The sequence below is a fragment of the Haematobia irritans genome, chromosome 1 (assembly GCF_050003625.1).
Source record: "Haematobia irritans isolate KBUSLIRL chromosome 1, ASM5000362v1, whole genome shotgun sequence".
Classification (NCBI taxonomy): Eukaryota; Metazoa; Arthropoda; class Insecta; order Diptera; family Muscidae; genus Haematobia; species Haematobia irritans.
In genome coordinates, this window is record NC_134397.1 from 105,531,573 (window position 1) to 105,548,350 (window position 16,778).

General features: G+C 33.9%; 1 protein-coding gene across 2 annotated transcripts in view; it reads left to right on the forward strand.

The window, feature by feature from the left end:
- LOC142221562 (poly [ADP-ribose] polymerase-like) overlaps positions 1-16,778 on the forward strand; it is a 130,144-nt gene that overhangs the window by 85,628 nt on the left and 27,738 nt on the right. The window contains exon 5 of one of the 2 annotated variants that reach the window (XM_075291311.1): positions 4,515-4,706. The exons of the other annotated variant lie outside the window; for it this stretch is intronic. Within the exon in view, the coding sequence (XP_075147426.1) occupies positions 4,515-4,530 (16 nt within the window). The 3' untranslated portion in view covers positions 4,531-4,706. Of the gene's footprint in view, positions 1-4,514; positions 4,707-16,778 lie in introns of those variants that run through there. 2 annotated transcript variants of the gene reach the window in all.

Here is a 16,778-nt window from a genome sequence, read left to right on the forward strand (position 1 = left end):
AACACCATTCTTTTGGCAAGGCGCTTCTTTAGTGCCGCCTAAACAATTATTTGGCCATTGGCGTTTTTAAGCGCCGGCACAACCGGGCAGGCAGGGCGAAAGGATATATCTATAATCCTGAACTTTTTTTTATTACATGGCGATCCTGCCAGGATCGTTAGTTATTTTGAATGAACAATTAAATGAACTTTCTTTTTTTTTTCAAATGGATAAGATTATTGGTTGTTTAGAGACCTTGGTAGCAAACGCGAAAAAATCATTAAGTCATCCTTATTCACAGGGAACAGTAGATGCAAAGATAAAGGAGGTAGGCAATTTACAAAAAGAATTTGAGGAATTAATAGCTTCCGATAAGACAGGTAACATTAAAAATTACATAGACAATTTTAAAACCCTTAAGGCCGAGTCATTGGACATATTGGGCCAGCATAGTAAGCGACGAATTGTCCAAAGTTTAAACATGGCGATGGACACTTCTGAATTAGCTGCGGTTTCTAATTTAATACCGACTTTCTCCGGTAAGAGAGAAGATTTACATAACTTCGCTGCCTGTCTGGAGTTGGTAAATCAAACCATCAGTGCAGAGAAGAAGAGTTTTTTCTTTCAATTTATTTTTAATTCCAAGCTAGATGTAAAGGTTCAGAACCGCGTGAAGCAGACAGGTATTCCACATACGGTAGAGGAACTAATTGACGGATTGAAGAGAGCGTATAAGCCGTTGAAGAAGGCCAACACGGTGCTTAGCGAGTTAGCACAAAGAGGCAACAATGTCTCTGGTTTTGCCTCTAAGATTGAAGATCTCATATCCGACTTGAATGAGATTCAGATATCTGAGGTCGGCGAACAAAGTAGACATGCGATAGTTGCAGCCAGCAATCATTTAGCCCTAAATACATTTTTAGGTGGTTTACAAGACACGCAGTTAGCTTACACGATAAAGGCTAGCAAAATAACGACCTTTGCCGAGGCACTTGAACTAGCTGAGAAGGCTGCCGCTAGAAACATACCAAAGAACATTATGTACGGTAGTTCCGCTAGAGGCAGGAATATTAAAGATGGCTTCGACTACAGGAAGAATAGACAAGGGCACAGTAGGAATAACGGATATAGCGATTCACACAACAGGAACTCTAATACACGTTTTGATAGAAACGACAATGTCAATAGAAATCGCAACAGCAACAATTTTTATCCAAAGAATAACTATAGTGGTAATAATTTCAGTCGAAGATACAACTACGACACGAATCGTAACAACGGTAATAGGTACAGAAATATTAACGATCATCCAGGACGAAACCGAAATGTAAATCAAGTACAGGAACAGGGAAACGTACGCATTCCGGAGATGTTAAGATCTCTGCCTCCGGAGGAAGATTGTTAAGGAATAAGAAAGTATGCAATATATCAGCTAATCTCAGAAATTATGTTCGTCTGAATGTTTTGGATACAGATAATCCATTGACATTTCTGATTGACACAGGAGCAGACGTTTCTATATGCAAAGAGAAATTTCTGTCTAGTTATGATGAGAATCCAGATGATTATTGCAATTTAACAGGAATCTCAAAGGAGATAATCAAATCCTTGGGATCCACCAATGTCAAGATATGTTTTGGAGACCTGATTATAGAACAGGATATCCAACTGGTTACGGACGATATACCCATATATACTGATGGACTACTAGGGCGTGATTTTCTTTCCAAATACAGATGTACTATTGATTACGACAAATACGTTCTATCATTTAATGTTAATGGAGCAGACATAACAATACCCATACACGATAGTTCCTTTAAAATTAACCAGATAATCATACCGCATAGAAGTGAAATAATACTGCCTATAAATATGAAATTAAGGGAAGACTCAGTTGTGCTAAACAGAGAAATTACGAAAGGTGTTTTTATAGCAAATGCAGTCATCCCTGCACGAGGGAACAAGCATATTAAACTATTAAATACGAATGACACCAGTATGTTGATTGAGAATATGAGAATAGAAACCGTCCCCTTGAGTAGTTACGAGGTTTTACCAGTGGGCTCCTACAGTAACGAAGATAAGTATACGGAAGAACGTTTTGAACGGTTACTAGAAAAGATTGATTTGAATGGTATAAAAGAGGATAACAAGCGAGAGATTACAGATATTTTGAGAAAATATCAAGCGACTTTTCACTTAGAAAATGAAAACTTAACCACAAATAACTTCTATAAACAGAGGATAGAATTACATGACAAGAATCCGGTTTACATTAAAAATTACAGATTACCGCATACTCACAAAGAGGAAATAGAATCACAAGTAACAAAGCTTTTGGATAGCGGCATAATTGAACCCTCAGTTAGCCCTTACAATGCACCATTGCTACTAGTTCCGAAGAAAGGTCAAACTGATTTAAAAAAATGGAGATTGGTAGTAGAGAGAAACTCAATGACAGAATTGTTAACGATAAATTTCCTTTATCTCGGTTAGATGACATTTTGGATAGACTTGGCAGAGCGAAATATTTTGCAAACCCTGGATATGACTACCTCTTTTCATCAGATTGAGTTAGACCACAGTTCCAGACCATTGACAGCCTTTTCTACCCAGAACGGTCATTATCAGTTTACACGGTTACCTTTTGGTCTTAAAATATCATCCAACAGTTTTCAACGTATGTTGACTATAGCTTTATCTGGTTTAGAATCCGAAGCTTTTATTTACGTAGATAGATTGAATCAATATAATTTAAAACTCAACCCAAGTAAATGTTGTTTTCTGAAGCCAGAAGTCGTTTATCTCGGTCATCTAATTACACCTAATGGTATAAAACCTGATCCATCAAAATTCGATGCTATAACTAAATATCCTATCCCTAAAAACGCATTTGAAACGGTTTGTTGCATTCTGTAACTACTACAGACGTTTCATAAAGAATTTTGCTGACATAGCAGCATGTTTAAATTCGTTGCTCAAGAAAGGTAATCATTTTGAATGGACTGAGCAATGTCAAAAGGCTTTTAACATTCTAAAGAATAAATTAATATCCCCACCAATCTTGCAATACCCCGACTTTGAAAAACCTTTCGTAGTATCAACAGATGCATCAGATTTTGCTCTAGGCGCAGTACTTTCACAAGGTGAAATTGGAAATGACTTACCAATATCATATGCGAGTCGTTCTCTGAATAAACATGAAAGAAACAAGTCAGTAATTGAAAACGAATTATTAGGAATACATTGGGCTATTCAATTTTTTCACCCATATTTGTATGGTCGTAAATTCATTGTAGTTACAGACCATCGCCCATTAGTAGCTCTGTTTTCACACAAAAATCCTAGCTCCAGGTTAACAAGAATGAGATTAGAATTATCTGATTATGACTTTGAAATCATATATAGAAAAGGTGCAAATAATACGAATGCAGATGCACTTTCGAGAATACAAATAGACTCCAATGTACTAAAATCAATGATACCTCCAGAAATAGACGAATCAATTAAGAAGTCGCTGGTGATAACTCGAGGCATGAAAAGGAACATGTGCACAAATGAAGGAAACATGCATGAAAATAAGAAGAAACTGATGTCTTCTCATAATGAGTCAGGCCAACTCAAAGTTTGGGAATGTACATCTATTAAAGATATTAAACTCGCGAGAAAATTGAGATTTATTATAGACAGGTCGACTAAGAAATTGAAAATTGATCATGATCATTCTATGAACGAATCGCGCGTAAGATGTAGTGATAATCCCTATTACATAGGTAATCTTTGGGAGAAGCTATAATCTGAGTTAAGCAGAATGAATATTAAAACTTTCGCACTAGATAAAGGTGACGAAATATTTAAAGTAATAACGCTAGCGAAATTTAAAGAAAAAATGAAGAATTATTTGAAGAATTATGACGTCAATATTTTGTTATATGAGAAACCTCGAGAAATAAAAAGTATTCCGGAACAATTAGAACTAATTAAATTATATCACGATACACCATGCGGAGGTCATTTTGGAGTCTGAAAAACAATTTTAAAATTAAAACAAAAATATGTATGGAAGAATATGTCTAAAATGGTAAAGAAATATGTGTCAACTTGTGACTTATGCCAAAGAAACAAGCAAATAAAACACACAAAAGAACCGTTAATGAAAACTGACACGCCGACAGACAGTTTCAGTACAATCGTAATCGACACAGTTGGTCCCCTTCCTCCATCAGAAAATTATCGCTACATACTGACGATGCAATGTGAGCTGACCAAATACATCATTGCGGTGCCGATGGTAACCAAAGAAGCAAGGTCAGTAGCAAAAGCATTAAATGAACACTTAATTTTGAGGTACGGCAAATATAATGTCTTGAAATCAGATAGGGGTACAGAATTTGTGAATGAGTTGATGAAAGAAATGTGTGCATTATTAAATATAGAGCAGAAATTTTCAACTCCATACCATCACGAGACTTTAGGCACAGTTGAAAGAAACCACACAGTTTTGAATGAGTATTTCTTATCGTTTGTTACAGACGACAATTGGAATGAATGGATACCATACTATGCATTTGCATATAATATTACTCCACACGTGGATACAGGGTATTCTCCATTCGAATTATTTTTCGGCAAATTACCCACATTACCAGGAGAGAAGGTAATGAACAAAAAATAAGATATATGACACTGACAACTATGCCAAAGAATTAAAGTTAAGAATGAAATTGTCATTACAAAATGCTAGATAATTATTGGAAGAAGTAAAGAAGAAACGTTGCCAAGACTCTCTAAACAATACAAACAGAATAGATTTAAAGATAGGTGATTTTGTATTAGTAAAAAGAGAAAACAAGAAAAAAACCGAATCACCATATCACGGTCCATATGAGATCATAGATATAGATAATTTAAATGTCAAAATAAAAATGAAAGACAATGTTAAAACTTTCCACAAAAACATATTAAAAAAATATTCACATTAGATATAAATTAGAGATATATATTTTATAAGAGATAAATACTTCTAAGAACAAACTATGACATTACAACTAATAAATAATATTTATAAGAATTATCTATTTAATATACATAATTATAAATATACAATTTATTTTATTTTGCTTCAAAACAAATTGTATAGTTTCTTCTTTAGGGTGAGGGTGTAGTGAGCCCATCACCATTTATTGTAATTTACCAAATATTGTCAACATACATTTGTTTTGGTTCTTTCGCGTACATTTTTGTTTTGTTTTGTTGCGCTGGTCAGTAACATAATTTTATGACCGAATTTTTTTTGATATTTGATTCCGTTCTTAAGTAGCTCAATAAATTCAAGTTACATTATTGCAACAGAACCATCGCAAGCGTATGCTGACAAGCAAATGTAAACAATATTTAGATTATTAGTGGTAAGTTATGGAGTGGACTCTAGGTCCAACCCAAATCATAGATTAAGACATTTTTGTATAAAAAACGAAAGAATTAAATAAAAATCAATCAGTATTCTACTCTAATTGGTAGTATTCATTTCCATTTCGCATTGGCGCTTTTGAGTGCCGCGAACACCATTCTTTTGGCAAGGCGCTTCTTTAGTGCCGCCTAAACAATTATTTGGCCATTGGCGTTTTTAAGCGCCGGCACAACCGGGCAGGCAGGGCGAAAGGATATATCTATAATCCTGAACTTTTTTTTATTACATGGCGATCCTGCCAGGATCGTTAGTTATTTTGAATGAACAATTAAATGAACTTTCTTTTTTTTTTCAAATGGATAAGATTATTGGTTGTTTAGAGACCTTGGTAGCAAACGCGAAAAAATCATTAAGTCATCCTTATTCACAGGGAACAGTAGATGCAAAGATAAAGGAGGTAGGCAATTTACAAAAAGAATTTGAGGAATTAATAGCTTCCGATAAGACAGGTAACATTAAAAATTACATAGACAATTTTAAAACCCTTAAGGCCGAGTCATTGGACATATTGGGCCAGCATAGTAAGCGACGAATTGTCCAAAGTTTAAACATGGCGATGGACACTTCTGAATTAGCTGCGGTTTCTAATTTAATACCGACTTTCTCCGGTAAGAGAGAAGATTTACATAACTTCGCTGCCTGTCTGGAGTTGGTAAATCAAACCATCAGTGCAGAGAAGAAGAGTTTTTTCTTTCAATTTATTTTTAATTCCAAGCTAGATGTAAAGGTTCAGAACCGCGTGAAGCAGACAGGTATTCCACATACGGTAGAGGAACTAATTGACGGATTGAAGAGAGCGTATAAGCCGTTGAAGAAGGCCAACACGGTGCTTAGCGAGTTAGCACAAAGAGGCAACAATGTCTCTGGTTTTGCCTCTAAGATTGAAGATCTCATATCCGACTTGAATGAGATTCAGATATCTGAGGTCGGCGAACAAAGTAGACATGCGATAGTTGCAGCCAGCAATCATTTAGCCCTAAATACATTTTTAGGTGGTTTACAAGACACGCAGTTAGCTTACACGATAAAGGCTAGCAAAATAACGACCTTTGCCGAGGCACTTGAACTAGCTGAGAAGGCTGCCGCTAGAAACATACCAAAGAACATTATGTACGGTAGTTCCGCTAGAGGCAGGAATATTAAAGATGGCTTCGACTACAGGAAGAATAGACAAGGGCACAGTAGGAATAACGGATATAGCGATTCACACAACAGGAACTCTAATACACGTTTTGATAGAAACGACAATGTCAATAGAAATCGCAACAGCAACAATTTTTATCCAAAGAATAACTATAGTGGTAATAATTTCAGTCGAAGATACAACTACGACACGAATCGTAACAACGGTAATAGGTACAGAAATATTAACGATCATCCAGGACGAAACCGAAATGTAAATCAAGTACAGGAACAGGGAAACGTACGCATTCCGGAGATGTTAAGATCTCTGCCTCCGGAGGAAGATTGTTAAGGAATAAGAAAGTATGCAATATATCAGCTAATCTCAGAAATTATGTTCGTCTGAATGTTTTGGATACAGATAATCCATTGACATTTCTGATTGACACAGGAGCAGACGTTTCTATATGCAAAGAGAAATTTCTGTCTAGTTATGATGAGAATCCAGATGATTATTGCAATTTAACAGGAATCTCAAAGGAGATAATCAAATCCTTGGGATCCACCAATGTCAAGATATGTTTTGGAGACCTGATTATAGAACAGGATATCCAACTGGTTACGGACGATATACCCATATATACTGATGGACTACTAGGGCGTGATTTTCTTTCCAAATACAGATGTACTATTGATTACGACAAATACGTTCTATCATTTAATGTTAATGGAGCAGACATAACAATACCCATACACGATAGTTCCTTTAAAATTAACCAGATAATCATACCGCATAGAAGTGAAATAATACTGCCTATAAATATGAAATTAAGGGAAGACTCAGTTGTGCTAAACAGAGAAATTACGAAAGGTGTTTTTATAGCAAATGCAGTCATCCCTGCACGAGGGAACAAGCATATTAAACTATTAAATACGAATGACACCAGTATGTTGATTGAGAATATGAGAATAGAAACCGTCCCCTTGAGTAGTTACGAGGTTTTACCAGTGGGCTCCTACAGTAACGAAGATAAGTATACGGAAGAACGTTTTGAACGGTTACTAGAAAAGATTGATTTGAATGGTATAAAAGAGGATAACAAGCGAGAGATTACAGATATTTTGAGAAAATATCAAGCGACTTTTCACTTAGAAAATGAAAACTTAACCACAAATAACTTCTATAAACAGAGGATAGAATTACATGACAAGAATCCGGTTTACATTAAAAATTACAGATTACCGCATACTCACAAAGAGGAAATAGAATCACAAGTAACAAAGCTTTTGGATAGCGGCATAATTGAACCCTCAGTTAGCCCTTACAATGCACCATTGCTACTAGTTCCGAAGAAAGGTCAAACTGATTTAAAAAAATGGAGATTGGTAGTAGAGAGAAACTCAATGACAGAATTGTTAACGATAAATTTCCTTTATCTCGGTTAGATGACATTTTGGATAGACTTGGCAGAGCGAAATATTTTGCAAACCCTGGATATGACTACCTCTTTTCATCAGATTGAGTTAGACCACAGTTCCAGACCATTGACAGCCTTTTCTACCCAGAACGGTCATTATCAGTTTACACGGTTACCTTTTGGTCTTAAAATATCATCCAACAGTTTTCAACGTATGTTGACTATAGCTTTATCTGGTTTAGAATCCGAAGCTTTTATTTACGTAGATAGATTGAATCAATATAATTTAAAACTCAACCCAAGTAAATGTTGTTTTCTGAAGCCAGAAGTCGTTTATCTCGGTCATCTAATTACACCTAATGGTATAAAACCTGATCCATCAAAATTCGATGCTATAACTAAATATCCTATCCCTAAAAACGCATTTGAAACGGTTTGTTGCATTCTGTAACTACTACAGACGTTTCATAAAGAATTTTGCTGACATAGCAGCATGTTTAAATTCGTTGCTCAAGAAAGGTAATCATTTTGAATGGACTGAGCAATGTCAAAAGGCTTTTAACATTCTAAAGAATAAATTAATATCCCCACCAATCTTGCAATACCCCGACTTTGAAAAACCTTTCGTAGTATCAACAGATGCATCAGATTTTGCTCTAGGCGCAGTACTTTCACAAGGTGAAATTGGAAATGACTTACCAATATCATATGCGAGTCGTTCTCTGAATAAACATGAAAGAAACAAGTCAGTAATTGAAAACGAATTATTAGGAATACATTGGGCTATTCAATTTTTTCACCCATATTTGTATGGTCGTAAATTCATTGTAGTTACAGACCATCGCCCATTAGTAGCTCTGTTTTCACACAAAAATCCTAGCTCCAGGTTAACAAGAATGAGATTAGAATTATCTGATTATGACTTTGAAATCATATATAGAAAAGGTGCAAATAATACGAATGCAGATGCACTTTCGAGAATACAAATAGACTCCAATGTACTAAAATCAATGATACCTCCAGAAATAGACGAATCAATTAAGAAGTCGCTGGTGATAACTCGAGGCATGAAAAGGAACATGTGCACAAATGAAGGAAACATGCATGAAAATAAGAAGAAACTGATGTCTTCTCATAATGAGTCAGGCCAACTCAAAGTTTGGGAATGTACATCTATTAAAGATATTAAACTCGCGAGAAAATTGAGATTTATTATAGACAGGTCGACTAAGAAATTGAAAATTGATCATGATCATTCTATGAACGAATCGCGCGTAAGATGTAGTGATAATCCCTATTACATAGGTAATCTTTGGGAGAAGCTATAATCTGAGTTAAGCAGAATGAATATTAAAACTTTCGCACTAGATAAAGGTGACGAAATATTTAAAGTAATAACGCTAGCGAAATTTAAAGAAAAAATGAAGAATTATTTGAAGAATTATGACGTCAATATTTTGTTATATGAGAAACCTCGAGAAATAAAAAGTATTCCGGAACAATTAGAACTAATTAAATTATATCACGATACACCATGCGGAGGTCATTTTGGAGTCTGAAAAACAATTTTAAAATTAAAACAAAAATATGTATGGAAGAATATGTCTAAAATGGTAAAGAAATATGTGTCAACTTGTGACTTATGCCAAAGAAACAAGCAAATAAAACACACAAAAGAACCGTTAATGAAAACTGACACGCCGACAGACAGTTTCAGTACAATCGTAATCGACACAGTTGGTCCCCTTCCTCCATCAGAAAATTATCGCTACATACTGACGATGCAATGTGAGCTGACCAAATACATCATTGCGGTGCCGATGGTAACCAAAGAAGCAAGGTCAGTAGCAAAAGCATTAAATGAACACTTAATTTTGAGGTACGGCAAATATAATGTCTTGAAATCAGATAGGGGTACAGAATTTGTGAATGAGTTGATGAAAGAAATGTGTGCATTATTAAATATAGAGCAGAAATTTTCAACTCCATACCATCACGAGACTTTAGGCACAGTTGAAAGAAACCACACAGTTTTGAATGAGTATTTCTTATCGTTTGTTACAGACGACAATTGGAATGAATGGATACCATACTATGCATTTGCATATAATATTACTCCACACGTGGATACAGGGTATTCTCCATTCGAATTATTTTTCGGCAAATTACCCACATTACCAGGAGAGAAGGTAATGAACAAAAAATAAGATATATGACACTGACAACTATGCCAAAGAATTAAAGTTAAGAATGAAATTGTCATTACAAAATGCTAGATAATTATTGGAAGAAGTAAAGAAGAAACGTTGCCAAGACTCTCTAAACAATACAAACAGAATAGATTTAAAGATAGGTGATTTTGTATTAGTAAAAAGAGAAAACAAGAAAAAAACCGAATCACCATATCACGGTCCATATGAGATCATAGATATAGATAATTTAAATGTCAAAATAAAAATGAAAGACAATGTTAAAACTTTCCACAAAAACATATTAAAAAAATATTCACATTAGATATAAATTAGAGATATATATTTTATAAGAGATAAATACTTCTAAGAACAAACTATGACATTACAACTAATAAATAATATTTATAAGAATTATCTATTTAATATACATAATTATAAATATACAATTTATTTTATTTTGCTTCAAAACAAATTGTATAGTTTCTTCTTTAGGGTGAGGGTGTAGTGAGCCCATCACCATTTATTGTAATTTACCAAATATTGTCAACATACATTTGTTTTGGTTCTTTCGCGTACATTTTTGTTTTGTTTTGTTGCGCTGGTCAGTAACATAATTTTATGACCGAATTCTTTTTGATATTTGATTCCGTTCTTAAGTAGCTCAATAAATTCAAGTTACATTATTGCAAAAGAACCATCGGAAGCGTGTGCTGACAAGCAAATGTAAACAATATTTAGATTATTAGTGGTAAGTTATGGAGTGGACTCTAGGTCCAACCCAAATCATAGATTAAGACATTTATGTGTAAAAAGCGAAAGAATTAAATAAAAATCAATCAGTATTCTACTCTAATTGGTAGTATTCATTTCCATTTCGCATTGGCGCTTTTGAGTGCCGCGAACACCATTCTTTTGGCAAGGCGCTTCTTTAGTGCCGCCTAAACAATTATTTGGCCATTGGCGTTTTTAAGCGCCGGCACAACCGGGCAGGCAGGGCGAAAGGATATATCTATAATCCTGAACTTTTTTTATTACAGCTGAATATTTTGTCAAGGTCTTGGGCCAAAGCATTCACATCGCTATGCCAAGTATCACTCATAACGGATCTCAAAGATTCTAAAAATAAAATTCGATCATATTTGAAATATTCAAATTCCTTGTACCGCGGACGTTTATTCGGTATTGTATCGCTTATTATGTATATTCTAATCATTTCGTGATCGGATATAATGTTCGATGGGTCCGTTTTCGCAGTTATTCTGTGGCTGTTCGTAAGAACGTAATCAATAAGTGTCTTAGACGTATCAGATATTCATGTATATTCATTTACAATTTTGTTCAAATTATTGTCATAAATAGCACTTTTTAGTTTGTTTCTGTATGTGTTATTCTTTAGCCAGTCTATATTTATATCACCCGCAATAATAATATCACAGTTATGTTCACAAATGTTTTTCGAGAGATTCTTGAAACTTATCACAGAATTCGACCTCGGAACCACTTGGTGATCTATATATTTCGTAGTATCAACAGATGCATCAGATTTTGCTCTAGGCGCAGTACTTTCACAAGGTGAAATTGGAAATGACTTACCAATATCATATGCGAGTCGTTCTCTGAATAAACATGAAAGAAACAAGTCAGTAATTGAAAACGAATTATTAGGAATACATTGGGCTATTCAATTTTTTCACCCATATTTGTATGGTCGTAAATTCATTGTAGTTACAGACCATCGCCCATTAGTAGCTCTGTTTTCACACAAAAATCCTAGCTCCAGGTTAACAAGAATGAGATTAGAATTATCTGATTATGACTTTGAAATCATATATAGAAAAGGTGCAAATAATACGAATGCAGATGCACTTTCGAGAATACAAATAGACTCCAATGTACTAAAATCAATGATACCTCCAGAAATAGACGAATCAATTAAGAAGTCGCTGGTGATAACTCGAGGCATGAAAAGGAACATGTGCACAAATGAAGGAAACATGCATGAAAATAAGAAGAAACTGATGTCTTCTCATAATGAGTCAGGCCAACTCAAAGTTTGGGAATGTACATGATCATGATCATTCTATGAACGAATCGCGCGTAAGATGTAGTGATAATCCCTATTACATAGGTAATCTTTGGGAGAAGCTATAATCTGAGTTAAGCAGAATGAATATTAAAACTTTCGCACTAGATAAAGGTGACGAAATATTTAAAGTAATAACGCTAGCGAAATTTAAAGAAAAAATGAAGAATTATTTGAAGAATTATGACGTCAATATTTTGTTATATGAGAAACCTCGAGAAATAAAAAGTATTCCGGAACAATTAGAACTAATTAAATTATATCACGATACACCATGCGGAGGTCATTTTGGAGTCTGAAAAACAATTTTAAAATTAAAACAAAAATATGTATGGAAGAATATGTCTAAAATGGTAAAGAAATATGTGTCAACTTGTGACTTATGCCAAAGAAACAAGCAAATAAAACACACAAAAGAACCGTTAATGAAAACTGACACGCCGACAGACAGTTTCAGTACAATCGTAATCGACACAGTTGGTCCCCTTCCTCCATCAGAAAATTATCGCTACATACTGACGATGCAATGTGAGCTGACCAAATACATCATTGCGGTGCCGATGGTAACCAAAGAAGCAAGGTCAGTAGCAAAAGCATTAAATGAACACTTAATTTTGAGGTACGGCAAATATAATGTCTTGAAATCAGATAGGGGTACAGAATTTGTGAATGAGTTGATGAAAGAAATGTGTGCATTATTAAATATAGAGCAGAAATTTTCAACTCCATACCATCACGAGACTTTAGGCACAGTTGAAAGAAACCACACAGTTTTGAATGAGTATTTCTTATCGTTTGTTACAGACGACAATTGGAATGAATGGATACCATACTATGCATTTGCATATAATATTACTCCACACGTGGATACAGGGTATTCTCCATTCGAATTATTTTTCGGCAAATTACCCACATTACCAGGAGAGAAGGTAATGAACAAAAAATAAGATATATGACACTGACAACTATGCCAAAGAATTAAAGTTAAGAATGAAATTGTCATTACAAAATGCTAGATAATTATTGGAAGAAGTAAAGAAGAAACGTTGCCAAGACTCTCTAAACAATACAAACAGAATAGATTTAAAGATAGGTGATTTTGTATTAGTAAAAAGAGAAAACAAGAAAAAAACCGAATCACCATATCACGGTCCATATGAGATCATAGATATAGATAATTTAAATGTCAAAATAAAAATGAAAGACAATGTTAAAACTTTCCACAAAAACATATTAAAAAAATATTCACATTAGATATAAATTAGAGATATATATTTTATAAGAGATAAATACTTCTAAGAACAAACTATGACATTACAACTAATAAATAATATTTATAAGAATTATCTATTTAATATACATAATTATAAATATACAATTTATTTTATTTTGCTTCAAAACAAATTGTATAGTTTCTTCTTTAGGGTGAGGGTGTAGTGAGCCCATCACCATTTATTGTAATTTACCAAATATTGTCAACATACATTTGTTTTGGTTCTTTCGCGTACATTTTTGTTTTGTTTTGTTGCGCTGGTCAGTAACATAATTTTATGACCGAATTCTTTTTGATATTTGATTCCGTTCTTAAGTAGCTCAATAAATTCAAGTTACATTATTGCAAAAGAACCATCGGAAGCGTGTGCTGACAAGCAAATGTAAACAATATTTAGATTATTAGTGGTAAGTTATGGAGTGGACTCTAGGTCCAACCCAAATCATAGATTAAGACATTTATGTGTAAAAAGCGAAAGAATTAAATAAAAATCAATCAGTATTCTACTCTAATTGGTAGTATTCATTTCCATTTCGCATTGGCGCTTTTGAGTGCCGCGAACACCATTCTTTTGGCAAGGCGCTTCTTTAGTGCCGCCTAAACAATTATTTGGCCATTGGCGTTTTTAAGCGCCGGCACAACCGGGCAGGCAGGGCGAAAGGATATATCTATAATCCTGAACTTTTTTTATTACAGCTGAATATTTTGTCAAGGTCTTGGGCCAAAGCATTCACATCGCTATGCCAAGTATCACTCATAACGGATCTCAAAGATTCTAAAAATAAAATTCGATCATATTTGAAATATTCAAATTCCTTGTACCGCGGACGTTTATTCGGTATTGTATCGCTTATTATGTATATTCTAATCATTTCGTGATCGGATATAATGTTCGATGGGTCCGTTTTCGCAGTTATTCTGTGGCTGTTCGTAAGAACGTAATCAATAAGTGTCTTAGACGTATCAGATATTCATGTATATTCATTTACAATTTTGTTCAAATTATTGTCATAAATAGCACTTTTTAGTTTGTTTCTGTATGTGTTATTCTTTAGCCAGTCTATATTTATATCACCCGCAATAATAATATCACAGTTATGTTCACAAATGTTTTTCGAGAGATTCTTGAAACTTATCACAGAATTCGACCTCGGAACCACTTGGTGATCTATATATTTCGTAGTATCAACAGATGCATCAGATTTTGCTCTAGGCGCAGTACTTTCACAAGGTGAAATTGGAAATGACTTACCAATATCATATGCGAGTCGTTCTCTGAATAAACATGAAAGAAACAAGTCAGTAATTGAAAACGAATTATTAGGAATACATTGGGCTATTCAATTTTTTCACCCATATTTGTATGGTCGTAAATTCATTGTAGTTACAGACCATCGCCCATTAGTAGCTCTGTTTTCACACAAAAATCCTAGCTCCAGGTTAACAAGAATGAGATTAGAATTATCTGATTATGACTTTGAAATCATATATAGAAAAGGTGCAAATAATACGAATGCAGATGCACTTTCGAGAATACAAATAGACTCCAATGTACTAAAATCAATGATACCTCCAGAAATAGACGAATCAATTAAGAAGTCGCTGGTGATAACTCGAGGCATGAAAAGGAACATGTGCACAAATGAAGGAAACATGCATGAAAATAAGAAGAAACTGATGTCTTCTCATAATGAGTCAGGCCAACTCAAAGTTTGGGAATGTACATCTATTAAAGATATTAAACTCGCGAGAAAATTGAGATTTATTATAGACAGGTCGACTAAGAAATTGAAAATTGATCATGATCATTCTATGAACGAATCGCGCGTAAGATGTAGTGATAATCCCTATTACATAGGTAATCTTTGGGAGAAGCTATAATCTGAGTTAAGCAGAATGAATATTAAAACTTTCGCACTAGATAAAGGTGACGAAATATTTAAAGTAATAACGCTAGCGAAATTTAAAGAAAAAATGAAGAATTATTTGAAGAATTATGACGTCAATATTTTGTTATATGAGAAACCTCGAGAAATAAAAAGTATTCCGGAACAATTAGAACTAATTAAATTATATCACGATACACCATGCGGAGGTCATTTTGGAGTCTGAAAAACAATTTTAAAATTAAAACAAAAATATGTATGGAAGAATATGTCTAAAATGGTAAAGAAATATGTGTCAACTTGTGACTTATGCCAAAGAAACAAGCAAATAAAACACACAAAAGAACCGTTAATGAAAACTGACACGCCGACAGACAGTTTCAGTACAATCGTAATCGACACAGTTGGTCCCCTTCCTCCATCAGAAAATTATCGCTACATACTGACGATGCAATGTGAGCTGACCAAATACATCATTGCGGTGCCGATGGTAACCAAAGAAGCAAGGTCAGTAGCAAAAGCATTAAATGAACACTTAATTTTGAGGTACGGCAAATATAATGTCTTGAAATCAGATAGGGGTACAGAATTTGTGAATGAGTTGATGAAAGAAATGTGTGCATTATTAAATATAGAGCAGAAATTTTCAACTCAATACCATCACGAGACTTTAGGCACAGTTGAAAGAAACCACACAGTTTTGAATGAGTATTTCTTATCGTTTGTTACAGACGACAATTGGAATGAATGGATACCATACTATGCATTTGCATATAATATTACTCCACACGTGGATACAGGGTATTCTCCATTCGAATTATTTTTCGGCAAATTACCCACATTACCAGGAGAGAAGGTAATGAACAAAGATAAGATATATGACACTGACAACTATGCCAAAGAATTAAAGTTAAGAATGAAATTGTCATTACAAAATGCTAGATAATTATTGGAAGAAGTAAAGAAGAAACGTTGCCAAGACTCTCTAAACAATACAAACAGAATAGATTTAAAGATAGGTGATTTTGTATTAGTAAAAAGAGAAAACAAGAAAAAAACCGAATCACCATATCACGGTCCATATGAGATCATAGATATAGATAATTTAAATGTCAAAATAAAAATGAAAGACAATGTTAAAACTTTCCACAAAAACATATTAAAAAAATATTCACATTAGATATAAATTAGAGATATATATTTTATAAGAGATAAATACTTCTAAGAACAAACTATGACATTACAACTAATAAATAATATTTATAAGAATTATCTATTTAATATACATAATTATAAATATACAATTTATTTTATTTTGCTTCAAAACAAATTGTATAGTTTCTTCTTTAGGG